Consider the following 20,374-nt stretch of genomic DNA (forward strand, 5'->3'; position numbering starts at 1 on the left):
GCAGTGAAACGGCCTACACGTGAGTCACTGTATTTGTATACATGTAATAGTTGCTAATTGTAAAAAAAAAAAAAGTTTTCTATTTCGCGGATTTCACTTATCGCGGGTCATTTTCGGAACGTAACCCCCGCGATAAACGAGGGATTACTGTACTCAAATTTTAGCAACCAGGAAATGGCTTAGCGATTTCTGCATAGTGGACCTTTAAGTTTGATTTATAATTTGAACCTAACCAAACCTCTGTTCTGTCGAAGGAGTTGTATGGGTTCCTCTAGTGGCCAAAAGCCTTTGTTAGCATGGGCAGCACCATTGAGGACTAAACATTTTGATTGAGTCGACTTCCAACTTCAGTGGCTGATCCCTTCTGGTGGCACAGTTGGCATGACCTGATGACTCGGTTGGAGTCGTGACAGCCAGGTCATCAGGAGGGATCAGCCAATAGATTTTACTTGTGAAGGAGAAAATGTACCATTTCAAGATGGCGATGGCCTCAATGGCACTGCCCATGCTCTCACAGACGCCATCATTACACAGATACAGAGATGTTATGTCTATCCAAGTCTATGGTCCTGGTCCATCACCTTATGTAGTACTGCCCCCCAGTGGCAAGAAGTGACACCCTCGCAAAAAACTATAAGCCTACAACGCATAATGTCTCCAAGCCTCCCACAAATAGCCTACTTTCTGTCCTCAACACTAACACTGAAACTAAATAGGATAAAAATGAAATATAAATGTTTTTATCAAACCAAATACAAACTAGTGAATTGAGTCTGAAAACGAACAAACTAATCTGAATCTCATCAAAATAAAGATAATATAAATAATAACTAATATTAAGTCACAAAACAATAATAACCTTGATGTCAACATTATTGGTGGTGGTACCAACTGTATCACGTCATACTGAAAAACTATGTGGATATGAGTGACACCTCTATCATAAAGACCTAATATTGAGTTCCACCCACTTTTGCCCTCACAACAGACTCAATTTGTTGGGGCATGGACTCTACAAGGTGACTTAAGCATTCCACAGGGATGCTGGCTCATATTGACCCCAATGCTTCTCACAGCTGTGTCAAGTTGGCGGGATGTCCTTTGGGTGGTGAACCATTCTTGATACACACGAGAAACTCGCTCCACTGGGATTCTCTGCCTCTAACCCTATTACAGGGGCTGAGTCACTGGCTTACTGGTGCTCTTCCATGCCGTCTCTAGGAGGGATGCGTCACTTGAGTGGGTTGAGTCATTGACGTGATCTTCCTGTCCGGGTTGGCGCCCCACCTTGGGTTGTGCCGTGGGGGAGATCTTTGTGGGCTATACTTGGCCTTGTCTCAGGATGGTAAATTGGTGGTTGAAGATATCCCTCTAGTGGTGTGCGGGCTGTTCTTTGGCAAAGTGGGTGGGGTTATATCCTGCCTGTTTGGCCTTGTCCAGGCCTTGTCCAGTGTCTCCCGATCCCTCCTGTCTCAGCCTCCAGTATTTATGCTGCAATAGTTTATGTGTTGGGGGGCTAGGGTCAGTCTGTTATATCTGGAGTATTTCTCCTGTCTTATCCAGGGTCCTGTGTGAATTTAACTTCTTTGGGCTGGGGGCAGTATTGAGTAGCTTGGATGAATAAGGTGCCCAGAGTAAACTGTCTGCTACTCAGGCTCAGTTACTAATATATGCATATTATTAGTGGATTTGGATAGAAAACACTCCGACGTTTCTAAAACTGTTTGAATTATGTTTGTGAGTATAACAGAACTCATATGGCAGTCAAAAACCTGAGAAAAATCCAACCAGGAAGTGGGAAATCTGAGGTTTGTAGTTTTTCAACTCTTGGCCTATCGAATACACATTGTTTATGGGGTCAAATTGCACTTCCTAAGGCTTCCACTAGATGTCAACAGTCTTTAGAACCTTGTTTGATGCTTCTACTGTGAAGTGGGGGCGATTGAGAGGGGAATGAGTCAGAAGTTTGCCAGAGAGCCACGAGCTGGACACGCGCGTTCATGTGAGAGTTAGCTTGAGTTCCATTACATTTCTACAGACAAAGTAATTCTAAGGTTGGAACATTATTGAAGATTTATGTTAAAAACATCCTAAAGATTGATTCTACACATGGTTTGACATGTTTCTACGGACTGTAACGCGCGAACAAAAAGGAGGTATTTGGACATAAATGATGGACATTATCGAACAAATCAAACATTTATTGAAGAACTGGGATTCCTGGGAGTGCATTCTGATGAAGATCATCAAAGGTAAGTGAATATTTATAATGCTATTTCTGACTTCTGTTGACTACACAACATGGCGGATATCTGTTTGGGTTGTTTTGGTCTCTGAGCTCCGTACTCAGATTATAGCATGGTGTGCTTTTTCCGTAAAGTTTTTTTGAAATCTGACACAGCGGTTGCATTAAGGAGAAGTGTATCTATAATTCCGTGCATAATAGTTATATCTTTTATCAATGTTTATTATGAGTATTTCTGTAAATTGATGTGGCTCTGCAAAATCACCGGATGTTTTGGTACTACTGAACGTAATGCGCCAATGTAAACTGAGATTTCTTAATATAAATATGAACTTTATCGAACAAAACATACATGTATTGTGTAACATGAAGTCCTATGAGTGTCATCTGATAAAGATCATCAAAGGTTAGTGATTCATTTATCTCTATTTCTGCTTTTTGTGACTCCTCTCTTTGGCTGGAAAAATGGCTGTGTTTTTCTGTGACTTGGCTCTGACCTAACATAATCGTTTGGTTTGCTTTCGCTGTAAAGCCTTTTTGAAACCGGACACTGTGGTGGGATTAACAAGAAGTGTATCTTTAAAATGGTGTAAAATACTTGTATGTTTGAAGAATTTTAATTATGGGATTTCTGTTGTTTTCACGTTCGTCGTAACGAGGAGACCAAGGCACAGGCATGATTTGAATACATTCTTCTTTATTTAACAAAGAATACTGAACAAACTATACAAAACAATAAAACGAACGTGACGCTAATATAACGAGGGCTGAGATGCAACTACATATAGACAATAACCCACAAAACCAAAATGGTAAATGGCAACCTAAATAGGATCCCCAATCAGAGACACTGATAAACAGCTGTCTCTGATTGAGAACCAATTCAGGCCACCATAGACCTACAATATGCCTAGACTAACAAACACCCCTAGACATATAAAAACCCAAGACAGGACAAACAAGCATACCCACCCACGTCACACCCTGACCTGACCAAAATAAAACAGAAAACATAGATAACTAAGGTCAGGGCATGACAGTTGTTTTGAATTTGGCGCCCTGCACTTTCACTGGCTGTTGTCATATCGATCCCGTTAGCGGGATCTCAGCCCAAAGAGGTATGCTCTCTAGAATTCTCTCTCTCTCTCTCTCTCTCTCTCTCTCTCTCTCTCTCTCTCTCTCTCTCTCTCTCTCTCTCTCTCTCTCTCTCTATATATATATATCTCTCTCTCTCTCTCTCTCTCCTCTCTCTCTCTCTCTCTCTCTCTACTCTCTCTCTCTCTCAGAGAACCTGAGCCCTAGGACCATGCCTCAGGACTACCTGGCCTGATGACTCCTTGCTGTCCCCAGTCCACATGGTCGTGCTGCTGCTCCAGTTTCAACTATTCTGCCTGCGGCTATGGAACCCTGACCTGTTCACCGGATGTGCTACCTGTCCCAGACCTGCTGTTTCGACTCTCTAGAGACCGCAGGAGTGGTAGAGATATTCTGAATGATCGGCTATGAAAAGCCAACTGTAATTCACTCCTGAGGTGCTGACCTGTTGCACCCTCGACAACCACTGTGATTATTATCATTTGACCCTGCTGGTCATTTATGAACATTTAAACATCTTGGCCATGTTCTGTTATAATCTCCACCCGGCACAGCCAGAAGAGGACTGGCCACCCCTCATAGCCTGGTTCCTCTTTAAGTTTCTTCCTAGGTTCCCGCCTGTCTAGGGAGTTTTTCCTAGCCACCGTGATTCTCCACCTGCATTACTTGCTGTTTGGGGTTTTAGGCTGGGTTTCTGTACAGCACTTTGTGACATCAGCTGATGTAAGAAGGGCTTTATAAATCAATTTGATTTGATTTGTTGAGCATGAAAAACCCAGCAATGTCGCAGTTCTTGACACAAACCGGTGAGCCTGTCACCTACTACCATACCCCATTCAAAGGCACTTACATCTTTTGTCTTGCCCATTCACCCTCTGAAAGCACACGTACACAATTCATGTCTCAATTTTCTCAAGGCTTAAAAATCCTTCTTTAACTTGTCAACTCCCCTTCATCTACACTGACTGAAGTGAATTTAACAAGTGACATTGATAAGAGATCATAGCTTTCACGTGGATTCACCTGCTCAGTCTGTCATAAAAGAGCAGGTGTTCATAATTATTTGTACACTCAGTGTATATTCATATTCCCACTACGGACACCGACCTCTGGCCCGTCTACCCATTCAGGTGGTTCAGAGGTTGGAGGAAATGTATAGTTCTTCTGGCATGCTTCACCGTAGGGATGATGCCAAGTTTCCTCCAGACGTGACACTCAGCATTCAGGCTCAATCTTGGTTTCATGAGACCAGAGAATCTTATATATACATTATATTCACTGTGCTTATGAAAGTTTTTTGAACATAAAATACATCAATAGGATTCTAAATGGTTAAAAGTTCACATTTGGGATCTAGCTGATGATTAGCCCAATAGGTTAAATGCAGATAGGCAACCCAATGCTTTACCTATTTATTTATCACCACTCTGGTGCATCAGTTGAGCTACAGATGATATTACTTATTGCGAATATGATACCTGATAATATGGACCATGCATAGGCATGGTCCAATATGTTAAAATCATTTCAACAAATAATTTTACCAGTATGTTATTAGGCTCATTTCTGGAGGTGGAAATTATATTTTAGATGGTGTCAGTATAATTTTATTTTCATTCATTTAGAAGTAGAATGTCCTTTTGAAAAGTCACCAGAGCTGAGCTTCTCAGTCATTCTAAATACATTTTAGAACAGAAGACACACTTACTTCATTCATTGTAAAATTAATGTAAAATAAATAAGCAAATTCATAATAATGGTCTTACAGAATGGACAGGCACCACCGGTGAGCAGTGAGTGATGAGACTGAATGCAGTGTGCAACCACATGATCAAACTATAGTTTGCAAAAAGGAATAGCAACAGACTTTATTCAAGAGTATTGAGGAAGTGAACGTTTACTTTAACTTAAAGAAAATGTCTTAGTGAAAGAAAAAAGAAAAAACACCACACGATTATGTTCAATCTCAAGTTCTCACCAAAATGACAGTCAATTGGCTGTATAATACTTTAATAGCCTTGTAATTGAAGCTGTATTGACAGGAGCGACACACTACACAATCCTATTTCAACCCTATTTCAAACCTATTTCAATCTTATTTCAACACTATTTTAACCCTATTCCAATCCTATTTCAAATGTATTTCCTCTTTTGATTTCACAGATTACCCAGGTTTAAAAAAGTGTTATGCATTTACTCATCACGTCTATAAAGAGTTATAGCAAGTGGTAGCCTATATTTGAAGTTTCATATTTCATACACATAGAGAGAAAATATATTTCAGACGATTGAACACACAGAAGTTGCAAAACAAAGCCACATAAAATGGCACAATTACCTTTTTCTATGCTGTGGGTGAAAGAAGGTAGAGCATTTGACTGAGGAGGAGAAACAGGAAGGGGCTGAGGTTCTGTCCTCTGAGGCTCACGCTGCTGCTATGTGTAGGTTTCTCTGTAAAATAAAGAGGGATATTTTTATAGTGTTGTCATACTGTATCATCAACTTCTTAAAACTGTTAATGGAAATTCCAATACTGTATAGATAAAAGAGGATGTTACACTTGGTTGTAATGCAAACCTTGAACAGAAAGTTCCACTTGACGAAGAATGTTCTCTGTTTGTATGAAACATGAATAATTCCCACTATCAGAGTCCTTGAGGTCAGTCAGTAGAAGAGAAAAGTTGCCTTTTGTCCACTCATCAGAGAACATACTGGTTCTGTCTCTGAACTGAGAGTTTTGCTTGGACAAATCTGCTTTTCCATCAATAATACTGTAGACATTCACATCATCTGCGGTTTCCCAAAAAATGTTTACATTTTTAAGCGCCTTCTCAATGTATGTGCAAGGCAAGATAACATTATCTCCCTTGAATCCTTCAACGTTGACCTGCGAAGAGACTTCAGAACAGAGACATAAAAACAGAGACATAAAAATGTGCCTCCAATTAATCCATCTGACACTACAATACTAAGTGACTATTTGAAATGAATACCTTGGGGTCCAATACACAGGATCACACAAACCGGTAACCAGCACCTGTGGAGTAGTGATAGAGAATGTTATGGTTGGGAACGAGTCTAGCAGGGTTATAAACACAGTGGCCTGGCTGAACATGAAAAGGAGGCTGAGCAACCAATCATAACCTAAGAAACTGTTCATTTACTGTGCATTAAAATGACTTTGTAAAGCAACAAAAACAATACAGACCTACTCTTTGTTTCTAAGATATAAACTAGCTAAAAGATGCGGTCTGCATGGTGTTACTTGTAACTGTGGTAACTGAAGGTAATGCAGGTAACAGGCATACAGCAGTCTGCTTGCAGTACAGTTTAGCGATGCGGAGGCAGACTCATAACCTGCAGTCGCTGCGTTTATATCCTTGGGAAGGGTGGCTTTAAGGTCATTACATATTGTCTGGATGAAGTGCGGGTGGGTGACGGGAGGGTTTAGTAAAAATAAAAAATACCTTTAAAAATGACACAAATTATTCACTACATTTCTTTTTTTTTCTTCATTATTTCATTTTTAAAAGTCTGAAATATGGGATTGTTTTAAGAAGGTCATACCATGGATCATTTAGCTATTTGATTTTGAATTGTAGGACCCCTTTAGGTATAAAACATATAGTCCATCTGGCCTTTACTGCTAAAGCCCATAGAAACGCATTGATAAATGTCAACAACAAAAAAGACAGTCAAAAAATAAATCATAAGGAATATGTTTTTGAAGTGTCTGTCCTATATCTAAGAGATATAAGAAAGCTCAGGAAATATATCTCGCTATATATTTTTACACATATTTAACCCCGTATTTCTGTTGGAACAAAACTACCTCCATACTTCCATTCATGTGTACCTTTAGACCAGTGGGTTACCTTTAAACCAGTGGGTTACCTTTAAACCAGTGGGTTACCTTTAAACCAGTGGGTTACCTTTAGACCAGTGGGTTACCTTTAGACCAGTGGGTTACCTTTAGACCAGTGGGTTACCTTTAAACCAGTGGGTTACCTTTAAACCAGTGGGTTACCTTTAAACCAGTGGGTTACCTTTAAACCAGTGGGTTACCTTTAAACCAGTGGGTTACCTTTAAACCAGTGGGTTACCTTTAGACCAGTGGGTTACCTTTAGACCAGTGGGTTACCTTTAGACCAGTGGGTTACCTTTAGACCAGTGGGTTACCTTTAGACCAGTGGGTTACCTTTAGACCAGTGGGTTACCTTTAGACCAGTGGGTTACCTTTAGACCAGTGGGTTACCTTTAGACCAGTGGGTTACCTTTAGACCAGTGGGTTACCTTTAGACCAGTGGGTTACCTTTAGACCAGTGGGTTACCTTTAGACCAGTGGGTTACCTTTAAACCAGTGGGTTACCTTTAGACCAGTGGGTTACCTTTAAACCAGTGGGTTACCTTTAAACCAGTGGGTTACCTTTAGACCAGTGGGTTACCTTTAAACCAGTGGGTTACCTTTAGACCAGTGGGTTACCTTTAAACCAGTGGGTTACCTTTAGACCAGTGGGTTACCTTTAAACCAGTGGGTTACCTTTAGACCAGTGGGTTACCTTTAGACCAGTGGGTTACCTTTAAACCAGTGGGTTACCTTTAAACCAGTGGGTTACCTTTAGACCAGTGGGTTACCTTTAGACCAGTGGGTTACCTTTAAACCAGTGGGTTACCTTTAAACCAGTGGGTTACCTTTAGACCAGTGGGTTACCTTTAAACCAGTGGGTTACCTTTAGACCAGTGGGTTATCTTTAGACCAGTGGGTTACCTTTAGACCAGTGGGTTACCTTTAGACCAGTGGGTTACCTTTAGACCAGTGGGTTACCTTTAAACCAGTGGGTTACCTTTAGACCAGTGGGTTACCTTTAAACCAGTGGGTTACCTTTAGACCAGTGGGTTACCTTTAGACCAGTGGGTTACCTTTAGACCAGTGGGTTACCTTTAGACCAGTGGGTTACCTTTAGACCAGTGGGTTACCTTTAGACCAGTGGGTTACCTTTAGACCAGTGGGTTACCTTTAAACCAGTGGGTTACCTTTAAACCAGTGGGTTACCTTTAGACCAGTGGGTTACCTTTAAACCAGTGGGTTACCTTTAAACCAGTGGGTTACCTTTAGACCAGTGGGTTACCTTTAGACCAGTGGGTTACCTTTAGACCAGTGGGTTACCTTTAAACCAGTGGGTTACCTTTAGACCAGTGGGTTACCTTTAGACCAGTGGGTTACCTTTAGACCAGTGGGTTACCTTTAAACCAGTGGGTTACCTTTAAACCAGTGGGTTACCTTTAGACCAGTGGGTTACCTTTAGACCAGTGGGTTACCTTTAGACCAGTGGGTTACCTTTAGACCAGTGGGTTACCTTTAGACTAGTGGGTTACCTTTAGACCAGTGGGTTACCTTTAAACCAGTGGGTTACCTTTAAACCAGTGGGTTACCTTTAGACTAGTGGGTTACCTTTAGACCAGTGGGTTACCTTTAAACCAGTGGGTTACCTTTAAACCAGTGGGTTACCTTTAGACCAGTGGGTTACCTTTAGACCAGTGGGTTACCTTTAGACCAGTGGGTTACCTTTAAACCAGTGGGTTACCTTTAGACTAGTGGGTTACCTTTAGACCAGTGGGTTACCTTTAGACCAGTGGGTTACCTTTAGACCAGTGGGTTACCTTTAAACCAGTGGGTTACCTTTAGACTAGTGGGTTACCTTTAGACCAGTGGGTTACCTTTAGACCAGTGGGTTACCTTTAAACCAGTGGGTTACCTTTAGACCAGTGGGTTACCTTTAGACCAGTGGGTTACCTTTAAACCAGTGGGTTACCTTTAGACCAGTGGGTTACCTTTAGACCAGTCCCATGACAAAACGAAGAACTCCATAGTGTTCATGAGAGTCTCCCCTTTCTATAGAGTGATCATATTAGTTTGTAGGCCAAACCGTTCGGATGCTACAGAAGCTTTGGTGTGATGACCGATTCTCGGGATGTCTCATGGTCTGACAAACAGCTTATAGCTCTGCCACTTCCCACCACAGCTGCGGAAGGGCGACATAGGCGGAGTGGTCGATTGCGACGCAGCCCACGCAATGTTTTATTATATCTGTAGCTTAAATTGAGGGATTTTGATGGGGATGTTTTTATTATGTTATTTTGAATATACCCAAGGGGGTTTTAAGGCTACCTGGCATTAGTGCGAAGTCCAAGGCTTAAATAACTATATGTGTGCCAAGCATGCCAAATAACATACATGCCTAATGCTTTTGCAAAGGGCAGAAACAGTTGTTGATCCAAGAAAACAAAAAGGGCCATGTTTAATTCAATAAGAGAAAAGCTGCGAAATGGACAGTTGAAAATAAAAGTAGTAGAGATGGAAGAGACAGAACAGTAGCCTAATGTTTGGTAAAGATTTGCTGAAGTGGTAAAAGAGGATGATATCAGTGCTGCCGTGTTATGTGTGATGATTGTGAGGTGATATACAAACTCACCAGTCACAACACAGGGATTTCAAATAAGCCTATGGCACATCAAGGGAACTGTAGCCTACTGTTCAGATGGGTTAAATGGAAACTGATATCTGGACACTGACTGTAGGTCTATAACCTCACACATAGCTGTATTATTAACTCCTACGCAGAATTAAGCATTTCTGGCAGTAAAATTATAAGCCTACACACATAGGCTACATTTTGACTAGAGAACAGGAGTGGAGAATGACAGAAGAGAAGCTGCAAGTATCTAATCACAGACAAGTTGACTTACAAATAGCCTACCAAAATGTCGGAAATGATAAGCAGAAACATATATAATATCAGGCAACAACAACCAAATCCTGCAACCCCTGTAAAAAAAATCGTTCTGCGGTCTCTGACTGTAGCATACACACATTTTCTATATTGGCGGGTTTGGGTTGGGTGAGGACCTCATATTTTCACTATCACATATAGTCGTGCGGTTGCAGATGGGTTATTAAATTGCGTGGGGGCGGGTGAACAAACAACTGACCCGCGCACCACTAATACAGGCCTATCAACATTGAGATAACAGGGACCTCCCTTACAAAACACTTCTTACATACTACTTACTGTAAGAATAGTTACATTTGTTCGGTAGACAGAAATGGGAGGGGCAACACAGCATGTTTTTTAAAGGAAATTATGGATTTAATCATTAATAACAGACATTTTCGTTACTGTCCAATGATTAATTACAACACAGAAATATATTTTTTCAAAGCCTTCATCTAGTAATTATAGAATCACCGAAGTGACCGAAGGTAGACTTCACCCTTTATGTGTTATCAGGGCTTGATAGTAACCATTTTTTACTTGTCTGAAGGCTCAAATCATATCAAATCAAATTGTATCGGTCACATACACGTGTTTAGCAAATGTTATTGCGGATGTAGAAAATGCGTGCGTTTCTAGCCCCCGACAGTGCAGTAATATCTAACAATTTCACAACATATACCCAATACACACAAATCTAAGTAAAGGAATGGATTTAAGAATATGTAAATATATGGAGGCGCAAGTCACTTGTCGTCCCGTCCCCCCCCCCCCCCCCCCCCCCCTAATTCCCTCACTCAATGAACCAGAGATCAAATGGCTAAGTTGGGCGAGGTATTTAAAAAACTATATATATTTTTTATTATTAACAACAATTATAACACAATATACAAACATCTTACAAAAAATCTACCAAATAACACAGAAACTTTACACACGGGGTATACAATAGTAAACAAAATGTACAAGGTTTCACAGGCAATTAGGGTTCGTTTGCTTTACAGTTTTTCAGATTATGCACCACTTCAAAATAAAATTCGAGTTCAATAAAAAAAAGAACGTTGGGTTTTTTCCCCATTTGCAGGTATGTACTGTAAATAATATTTACCATGCTGTCACGTCTGCTCCCGCTCTTCCCTACCTGCTTCGTCTCTCCAGCGTCAATACATGTGACACATGCAGATTCATTGTATATTCTTTAATCTGATATAAATCATGAAACAAAAGTAAAACACCTTTACCATCAAGACGAACCCTAGCACCAGTTGATCTAAAAGATAAATGTACATCCATCCAAAAGATCTTACTGCAAATACATTCAAAAAACACATGACTTGTGGTTTCATTCTCAATTTGACAAAACACACACTTCATCGATATCAATTTGAAATTGTCAGTACCTAGTTTACTGGATATATTCAATTAATACTTTTTTTAAAGACACTTCACGGACTTCGCTATTGACACAATATGTTCTCCTTTAAGTTCCATACCACATTCCAATTCTATAATTCCAGTATACTTTTGCAGGAGGAAAAGGAGGCTCGGTACTCATCTTCCTAATATAATTATTAGTGCACTTTTTATCCTTAACGCATAAACCATCTAATAGGAAGCTGAAACTGAATTCCACATTCCTCTGAAGATTGTAATTTCCCTGTATACGTCTTATAAGGCATGTAGCTATTGCATCAACAACGATGGCGTACTCCTTCGCCCTTATAATATAAGGGGAATTATAGTTAGCTCTGTTACATTTTAGGAGAAATTCAATGCCACCAACCTTTGTAAAAAGATTTGGAATGATATTTCAAATCCTATCCTTAAATTGGATGTAATTGTCAAGGTGCAGCGTCGTGAGCGTACATCATTACATATAGCCTTTAATGCAAATAAATCACAATTGTTTTTACATTTAAAGTCAAACCAGATACAGAGGAAAATACATTCAAACAATCCACAGCTTTGGATAACCTCTGTTCAAGGTGGGAAAGGTAACCAGATGAGATGTTTATTTATTTGTAAGGTTAAAATATTCAGTGTTCAGGGGAGTTCTTGACAGCATAGGAGTTACTTGTCAATTAGGCTTTTCTAAGAATATTTTCTAAGAACTTATAAAAACTTTGTCAGAATTACATGTCCAGTATTGAATAGAGAATCAAACCCAATTTTTAGCGCTTGAGAGATGTTTTTATAACCTGAGTATGCAGCATTGGTTTCATCAACATCAACCGTGCACCAGTATCAACTGCGTTCCGGTCATTTGCGAGAGCCAGTGGAAAGTTATTTTAGGACATGACAATGACATTAATACATGCATTATTAACAAGCGAGAAAACCAGGCAAACTACATATAATGTTTTCAATTGACTAGTTAGTCGGTTGTATATCATTATTTTACCCGCTGCACAAATGTCTCACTCTTCTGGCTACGCCCTCCTGGCACACACCAGGACTTTTCCAGGATTTTGATTGAAGACCCAAAATGGGCTATAACTGGGCAAACAACTCACTAACTAGCAATGAATATCAACAAATGTGCACACGGCTAGGCTCGCTTTGATAAAGAAAAACGCATACCACGACTGCATGATTGAAAGCCCGCTTGTGCCTGTCAATGCAGGCCTACACTCTTAAAATTAGGGGTTCAACAAGGGTTCTTCTCTAAGATCCTCAAAGTTAATAGAAGAAATTTAGTAGGTGGGGTTAATTGAGGAACCTCCTAAGTAGGTGGGGGTTCTTACAGGAACCTAACTGCCCAACTGAAATGTTTGGATTTTTTATTTGAAAGGACAGCAGGTGCAGGCACTTAACTGAATGTAAGATCTCCTCACCTTTGTGTCTGTATGTATACAGAAGAGGAGGCATACAAAGGTATGTCAAGTGGTATAGGTATGTTATACCTTCGTTTTTGTGGTGAATGAGACACTTTTTGAAAATGTTTTTAAAGGAAACCTGTTCGATCACCATGCACTGCAAAATCATTCTGGCTACGGAGACAGAGAACATCAACACGCACGGGCTAGGCAGGATACTCCAGGAACTTTTTGTTGTTGTTGAGTTTACAATAATTAAAGGCGCTGCATTGTCAATCTGATGTCTGCATTGGCCGTGCAGCATTTACGGTAATACAGCCTATGCAGAAGTCAGGGCATTCATACTTCTTGCACTTCTGCTCAACAGCTCGGTGCTGTTCCGCGATCTGTTGTGAAGGGTAGGTTGGAAGATGGCGGCGAGTGCAGACGAGATTTCAGCTTGCTCCGAGTAACCTTAACTTTTATCCCTCTCAAACTTACTTAAATGTAACGCAACTTGGCTTATAGTAAACACACTAGAGAACGCTTAGTTGACCGCTAATTTGATCTGAAACTGAGAAATGGAAGAAAAAAATGTGCGAAAAAGCAAAGGGAGGAGTGGGCAGTTGCTAGCTGAGCACTCATACATTGGAGAAAAACCGCTACCTGACTCCTCGGGAGAAGAAATGGAGGATTCTGGACATTCGGTTGATTCAGAAAATGTCAATAGTCCTGCACCCCAAAAGACACAAAGAATTGTCTTTGCGCGAACTACGGGTCAACATAATCGATGCTGTCTCTGCAAAGATAAACGAAAGAGCCGATGGTCTGGAGAAAATGATACGCGAAAACACATCAAAAATAGTTGACCTCGAGACCTCTCTGAATCATACATACAAGAGTATGGAGGAGCTTAAACTTGCAAACACTGCTACTTCTGAGAAATGCACTGCACAGGAGAAGACCATCGCAGACATGCAAGAGCGCTTATCGGAAGTAGAGCGATACCGGAGAAGGTGTGGGCTACGGCTTTACGGTGTCCCCGAGGACCAGGATGAGAATGTGAAGCGCTTAGTAAGAGACATCTGTAACCGTCTGGCACCGGACTTTCTATATAGATATATGGCTGTGGATGTCACTCATCGTATTGGGAAGAAACAAGACGCCATCGTCAGCCGCTCGATCATCATCCAGTTTGCTTTTCGCACAGCAAGAGATGCAGTTTGGAAGAAAGCAAAGGAAAGCGCATTTCTGAAAGAGAGAACATTTAGATTCGGTGAGGACTTGACTGCAGCAGCAAAGGCAAAATTGTGGCCTCTTGTACAACAGTCCCGAAATCAAGGAAAGGGTGGATACTACAGGGGAATCAGAGCCTTTTCGCCAACGGAAAAGAAATACGACCGGGGTGATTTGTTCTGTCGGTAGGTTTACAAGGTAGCTCCTTCCCACTGCAAACTAAGCGTTCTAGTTTTGAATTGTGGCGTTATGGTTTACAATTTAAGACTTCTGTTAATAATGTATGAAGCAACTTTTTATAGAGAGGGTAGAGTTGAGATTGCATAGGATTTGTCTTTCTATTCTATAGATATGGACTTGAAGTTTGTCAATCAATGCCAATGCAACCTGTTGAAGAGAAAAGCTTTTTTTTGTTTTGTTGTAAGGACTGCAACGCAGATCTTGTATTTGTTCAAGAAACACATTCATGCAAAGAGGAGTATAATTATTGGACAAATCAGTGTGGAAATGTCATTTTTTTGGCCCACGGGACTAATCATTCAGCTGCGGTTGCAATTTTAGCACACAATTTCAAAGGGAAATTTTTGTTCACTCAAATGGACACTAATGGACATTAGGCTAGTAGCGGTCATCAACCACATGGAGAGATTATTTGTGTTGTGTAATGTATATGGATACTGTTCTAATCTTCCAAATCACTTACTTCTAGAGGAAATTGAAGAAATTCTTAAACGTCTCCTGAGAAAATATCCATCCAGTCAGATTATAGTTGGTGGAGATTTGAATATGGTTTATTCTAATGAGACTGATAGATTGCCCCATAGGCCTAACATTGGTGTGAACAAGTTAGTGAAGTTCTGCCAAAGCCTGGACTAAATTGACATATGGAGAGTTAAAAACCCTGGAGAGAAACAATACACATGGAGTAATAGAGATCGTCCACTACAATTAATAATTGACTTGTGGGTGATAACCTCTAGTCTTGAGCCCAACACTGTAGAGGTAAAGATACTGCCTGCAGTCCTGACGGATCATAAAGTCATATGGTTGACTGTAAGAATGTGCAGTAAGGATGGTAAGAAATACTCTGGTGGTTATTGGAAATTAAATAACTCATTGTTATTGCATGATGATTTAAAAAATGTGATTAAGAATCTAATTTCTGTTTACTGGAGTTTAGCTACATCTTATGCAGAATATGGGAAATATTGGGAACTGCTGGAATTTAAAATCCGCTCAGCCTGTATTATTTATGGAAATCTCAAATCTCCACCAACTATAATCTGACTGGATGGATATGTGAGGTAGCTGAACTCTCTAAGACAATTGCGGATATCACAGAGATTGAGCATCTTGATCTTAATGAGAAAGCTAAATTGAATGATTTACAGAATCAACTAGATACATTGTATGAGGAAAAGGCTAGAGGAGCCTTCATAAGATCCAGAAAACAATGGCTTGAAAAAGGCGAAAAGAACAGTAGCTACTTTTTTAATTTGGAAAAGAGTAGAGGGGAACTCAACACACTTCGGAAATGTAAGATTAATGGGGTTACCACTGAGGATAGAGAGTTGTTATCAGACTTTACCACTAAGTTTTATGAGAATCTTTACTCCTTAGATTACAATTTGAGTGACTCTAAGGATCTCCTTGATTCTATAGAGAAAGTTAATTCGGTTAGTGAAGAATTCAATCGGTCATGTTGTCAAGATTTATCCATTATGGACATCCAGTACGGGGTTGCTCAGTTAAATAACAAATCTCCAGGTTGTGATGGATTAACCTCTGAATATTACAAAACCTTCTCTGAAGAAATAGCATTTTTTTTTTTACTTGAAACCTTTAAGGAGACTATAAAGAAGGGAGAACTACCTGCCTCTCTGAAGCAAGGGGTTATTACTCTTATACCTAAACCACACAAGGATCTCTTAAATATTGATAATTGGCGTCCAATCACACTCCTAAATAACGACTACAAAATTATAGTCTTAATCTTAAAGTCTTGCTTGAATGATCTGATTGATGAATGTCAATCAGGGTTTATGAAAGGGCGCCATATATCGAATAATCTGAGGCTGGTGTTAGACTTGGTTGAGTATTGTGATCTATTAGATGACTTCCCTGTTATCCTATTTTTTGATTTTCAGAAAGCATTTCATACTGTAAGTCACAATTTTATCTTTGATTGTCATAAGCATTTGAAATGTGGTACTTTTTTGTTGCTGATGCTATTAGAACTCTGTATAATGGTGGCAATAGCTGTATCAAACTCTGTCATGGAACATCTTCAAAGTTTAACATTTACAAAGGAATACGACAAGGTTGTCCAATTTCACCTTTATTATTTTTGTTAGTATCTTAAATTTTATGCTCATTAGTTCATAAAATTCCATTTGAAGGCATTACATTCCAGGCCAGCGAGATCAAGATATCCCAACTGGCGGATGACATCTCACTTTTTTGGAAAAATGTGTCTCAAGCTAGATTAGCATTGGATATCGTGAACCAGTTCTACAAAATCTCAGGTTTGGCATTACATCGTTCCAAATGTGAGATGTTTGTTTTGAAAGAAGCTGTCAATCCAGCAGATTGTAACGTCTCTGAAAAAGATACTGTAACCTACCTCGGTGTAAAGATCATTCACAACCTTCGCTACAACATTCGCTATATGTCTGTATTTGATTTGATATAATGTGGATTAGTTTTATTTATTTATTTTTCTAATTTCTTTGTGGAATCCCTCTGGCTGTTATGTTTGTTTTGCATGTTACTCTTATACATTTTTTTTAAAGATCTGTTGTGAAGGAAGTTGTCAAGGAAGTGAGTTTTTGTTTTATACATGACCTCCCGCCCCCACTTACAGTGAACCAATCATGTCAATGCAGCGCTTTATGGAGCCCTCCGCATTGTTACAACGCTTCGGATGCACACAGCAAAGCAGTACAGAGCTCAATTTTCACATCAAGCATAAATTGGCTCTTGTACTCTGATAAATTCTGCAGATATTGGGAGGACAGTGTGGTACACGTTGCATGCAGAGGGAACTGATCTAATTCTGATCTGAGTAGCCGAGTTGTTTGATAATGTGATTTTTGCGTGATTTAATTCTATATTCTTCGTGTCCAAGCGGACAAGTGTTAATAATGTCGAGCCCTGGTTATCATGTTTGGCAGATATGAAAGAAAATACATTGTCTAGCTATGGCGGAATAGAAAAATGGTGGCCATGACCGCCAGGAGGAGTTTTTGTGATGGCTCCACATCTGAAAATGTTCAGGACCCCAAACTGTACAAGTGTAGACTTACCAAGTTTTATGCTTTTATGAAAAAGTGAACAATTCACCAAAAATGTGGCACATATCACCAGGACTATTTGTTAATTTGTTGGGTAGCCAGGATGCAGTGGGAACACCTGCAGTGCTTACTATTTTCAGTAGATGGTACTGTTCAACCAGTTAAAACGCACCCGGTCAAATTGTGTAGTAGTGTACCACTGTAAGTGATGATGACGCATAAGGACAAAAAGACACGTGCAAGTTTGCACAGATTATATGACCTGTATAATATTGATGCGGTTCTTGAAATGTTAAAGAGACGTTGCAGAGACTTTGACCACAGCCTCACCTCAAATCCCTGAATAAAGTTTGCTTGTTTGCAGCACTCCTAACAGGTTAGTTTTGAGGGATGTCTGAATAGAAGACAGTTACAATACAACTGGATTGACCCTTCATGTATAAATGGACACACTACATCGTCACATTTTAGTAAAGTACAACTCATGGCAAAGTAGGGGAACGTTAACAAACAATATAATTACTGACTAGCTGTCACGCCCTGGCCTGAGATATCTCTGTTTTCTTTATATTTTGGTTAGGTCAGGGTGTGACTAGGGTGGATTACGCTAGTTTTTGTATTGTCTAGGGGTTTTGTATTGTCTAGGGTTTTTGTATGTTTATGGTGGCCTGATATGTTTCCCAATCAGAGGCAGCTGTTTATCGTTGTCTCTGATTGGGGATCATATTTAGGTAGCCATTTCCCCTTTGGTGTTTGTGGGTTCTTATTCTATGTTTAGTTGCCTGTCTGCACTATTTCATATAGCTTCACGTTTCGTTCGTTTTGTTAGTTTGTTCAGTGTTCTTTCTTTAATAAAGAATGTACGCATACCACACTGCACCTTGGTCCGATTCATACGACGAACGTGACACTAGCAGTGAAAAGGGGTGATGCATATTCAGTAGACTCTTCTAGTCATCACTGTAACAATGTCACACAACTACCATAATTTTACAGTAATCATTTCTAAGCACGTTCTTAGCTTGCCCTTATGGATCATGCATTATACTGCAAAACTACTTATTGATACAAGTTCAGGATTTAATCGTCTTGGTGCTGTAAGAGGGAGTAAATGTAATAACAAAAAAATAGTCACTGTATTGTTTATTTTAAACTTGCATGCAATCAGAGTAATGATAAATCGGTATGCTTTTCAGCACGTTATACTGTTAAGGTTGCACTATGGGTGCTAAAATTCTAATAGTTCACCTAATTTCAGTTTCTGTGACAAAACAAACAAGCATAGTGTTGATAATCATTGTACCATCTAAACCGCTGTGAAATAAATTTTCCATAACCAAAAATATTGTATTTTCAGCTGTTAGAAACTGGTGTACAAAACTGAAAGTAAAAGACGCAAAAACTAAATTTAAGAATGGGAAGCATAGAAATAGCACACACAGAACAGATGTAACGCTTCTTAGACTTGCTTTTAATGAGAATGACAGATCTATAACTCACATTTCTATGTGAATTTTGTTGGGTAGCCCTAAAAGTACATATTGCAGCTTTAAGCTAAATTATTGGCCCAAATTAGCTGAGACTGGTGCAACTGTTTAGGATCTTTACAAAAAGTAACTTACCTCTGGTCTATTCGGCGTCTTGGTGTTAGTTTTGAAGGAGAGTTCCTGTTCTGACATGGCAAGGTCAAGATTAGCACTGAAATATAAACCAACAAAATGGGAAAAGTCAATATCAAGTTGATAAACAAAAGCAACACGTAAATTCTCTGTAAACGACATATTTTTACAAAATATTTCAAATCTCGTATTTCCATTCACTCACCCAGGATCATAACCATCAGAATAACATTCAGAACACTGTAAATGAACAGAAGACAGTTCTCCCATGATGACCTGCAGTTGGAGGTCTGGTTTGGATAGCTGGATGTCTGGTTTGGATAGCTGGAGGTCTGGTTTGGATAGCTGGAGGTCTGGTTTGGATAGCTGGATGTCTGGTTTGGATAGCTGGATGTCTGGTTTGGATAGCTGGATGTCTGGTTTGTCTGATTGGGATAGTCAGCATAAACATCTGTGCAATAATGCACATGGAAAAATCACTATATTAAATGTGTATGTAGTGATATGCACACAATGCCACTTTACAATTAAAGTACATTAAGTTGGTGTACAGTGCATCACACATGCAATGTTGGGGCTGCATACGCTTGAGTGTACATACTCAAAATTGGATGTATTTCAATAAAGATTTATGTTATATTGAAAGGAATTCATCATTGAATAAAATGTGCACTTACCAGCGGTCATGAGTCTGGTGCCATTGCTGAATATCAATCTACCCTCTTCTTTCTTTGCACAGTAGAACACGCCACAATCATCTACTGTTACATTCTGTATGAACAAACTATTTCCTGTTTCTAATGAATATTTATGTCTATAATTATTATTGTAATAAAAAGCAGCAGGACTACTACTAGTGAAAGAGCGGAGTATGGCCAGTGGAGACTGTGGTTGGTGCTGTATGTACCAGTATGCACTTTCTATGTTAAGAGAACAGTTTATGGTTGTGTTCTGTCCAAGTTCCACCAGTGTCTCTGTCAAGCCATCAGCTCCCCGACAGCATATAATGAGACCTAGAAACAGATCAGGTCATTCATTACATTACACATTTGATTTGTTTCTTACGTTATTAAGTACATGTAGTAACAAAATAATTGTCTTACACAACAGATGTCCCACAACTCTCAGCATCGTCTCAAATGTGTGTTTTTGATTAGGTTGGTTTCCTGCTTGTGTAGCTGTGGTCTGTTAGAGCACTACTTGCTGCTGTACAGACAAACCACTTTCTTGTTTGTTTATTTTTTATGGGTGCTAAAGGTCTAAGTCAGATCAATCATCAGGGCCAGCCCTATGTTTTTTGGGAACCTAAGTGAGATTT

The 20,374-nt window shown here is 39.7% G+C and overlaps 1 protein-coding gene and 1 long non-coding RNA gene across 52 annotated transcripts in view; one reads left to right on the top strand and one right to left on the bottom strand.

The window, feature by feature from the left end:
• Positions 1–5,306: 5,306 nt before the first annotated feature.
• LOC129859936 (uncharacterized) lies at positions 5,307–20,241 on the bottom strand. 50 transcript variants are annotated; one of them, XM_055930196.1, is made up of 7 exons: positions 20,160–20,241; positions 19,734–20,069; positions 19,262–19,507; positions 19,060–19,135; positions 6,334–6,377; positions 5,918–6,238; positions 5,307–5,791 (listed from the first exon to the last, which is right to left on the bottom strand). In XM_055930196.1, the coding sequence occupies exons 1-7, from the start codon at positions 20,185–20,187 to the stop codon at positions 5,685–5,687; spliced, it is 1,158 nt and encodes a 385-aa protein (XP_055786171.1). In that variant the 5' UTR covers positions 20,188–20,241; the 3' UTR covers positions 5,307–5,684. The 50 variants fall into 50 exon arrangements, 1 of the variants encoding a protein (XP_055786171.1); XR_008760256.1 differs by lacking the exons at positions 5,307–5,791; positions 19,060–19,135; positions 19,262–19,507; positions 19,734–20,069; positions 20,160–20,241 and adding exons at positions 8,109–8,602; positions 8,717–8,773; positions 8,812–8,906; positions 8,945–9,001; positions 9,040–10,491 and having other exon boundaries at positions 6,151–6,238; positions 6,334–7,994; XR_008760239.1 differs by lacking the exons at positions 5,307–5,791; positions 19,060–19,135; positions 19,262–19,507; positions 19,734–20,069; positions 20,160–20,241 and adding exons at positions 8,109–8,678; positions 8,717–8,773; positions 8,812–8,906; positions 8,945–9,001; positions 9,040–10,491 and having other exon boundaries at positions 6,151–6,238; positions 6,334–7,994.
• The window catches only part of LOC129859938 (uncharacterized), a 28,435-nt gene continuing 21,208 nt past the window's right edge, over positions 13,148–20,374 (top strand). For both annotated transcript variants that reach the window (XR_008760273.1, XR_008760274.1), the window contains exon 1: positions 13,148–14,342. This is a non-coding gene — a long non-coding RNA (uncharacterized LOC129859938). The remainder of the gene's footprint in view (positions 14,343–20,374) is intronic.

Source organism: Salvelinus fontinalis, chromosome 7 (assembly GCF_029448725.1).
Source record: "Salvelinus fontinalis isolate EN_2023a chromosome 7, ASM2944872v1, whole genome shotgun sequence".
Lineage (NCBI taxonomy): Eukaryota > Metazoa > Chordata > Actinopteri > Salmoniformes > Salmonidae > Salvelinus > Salvelinus fontinalis.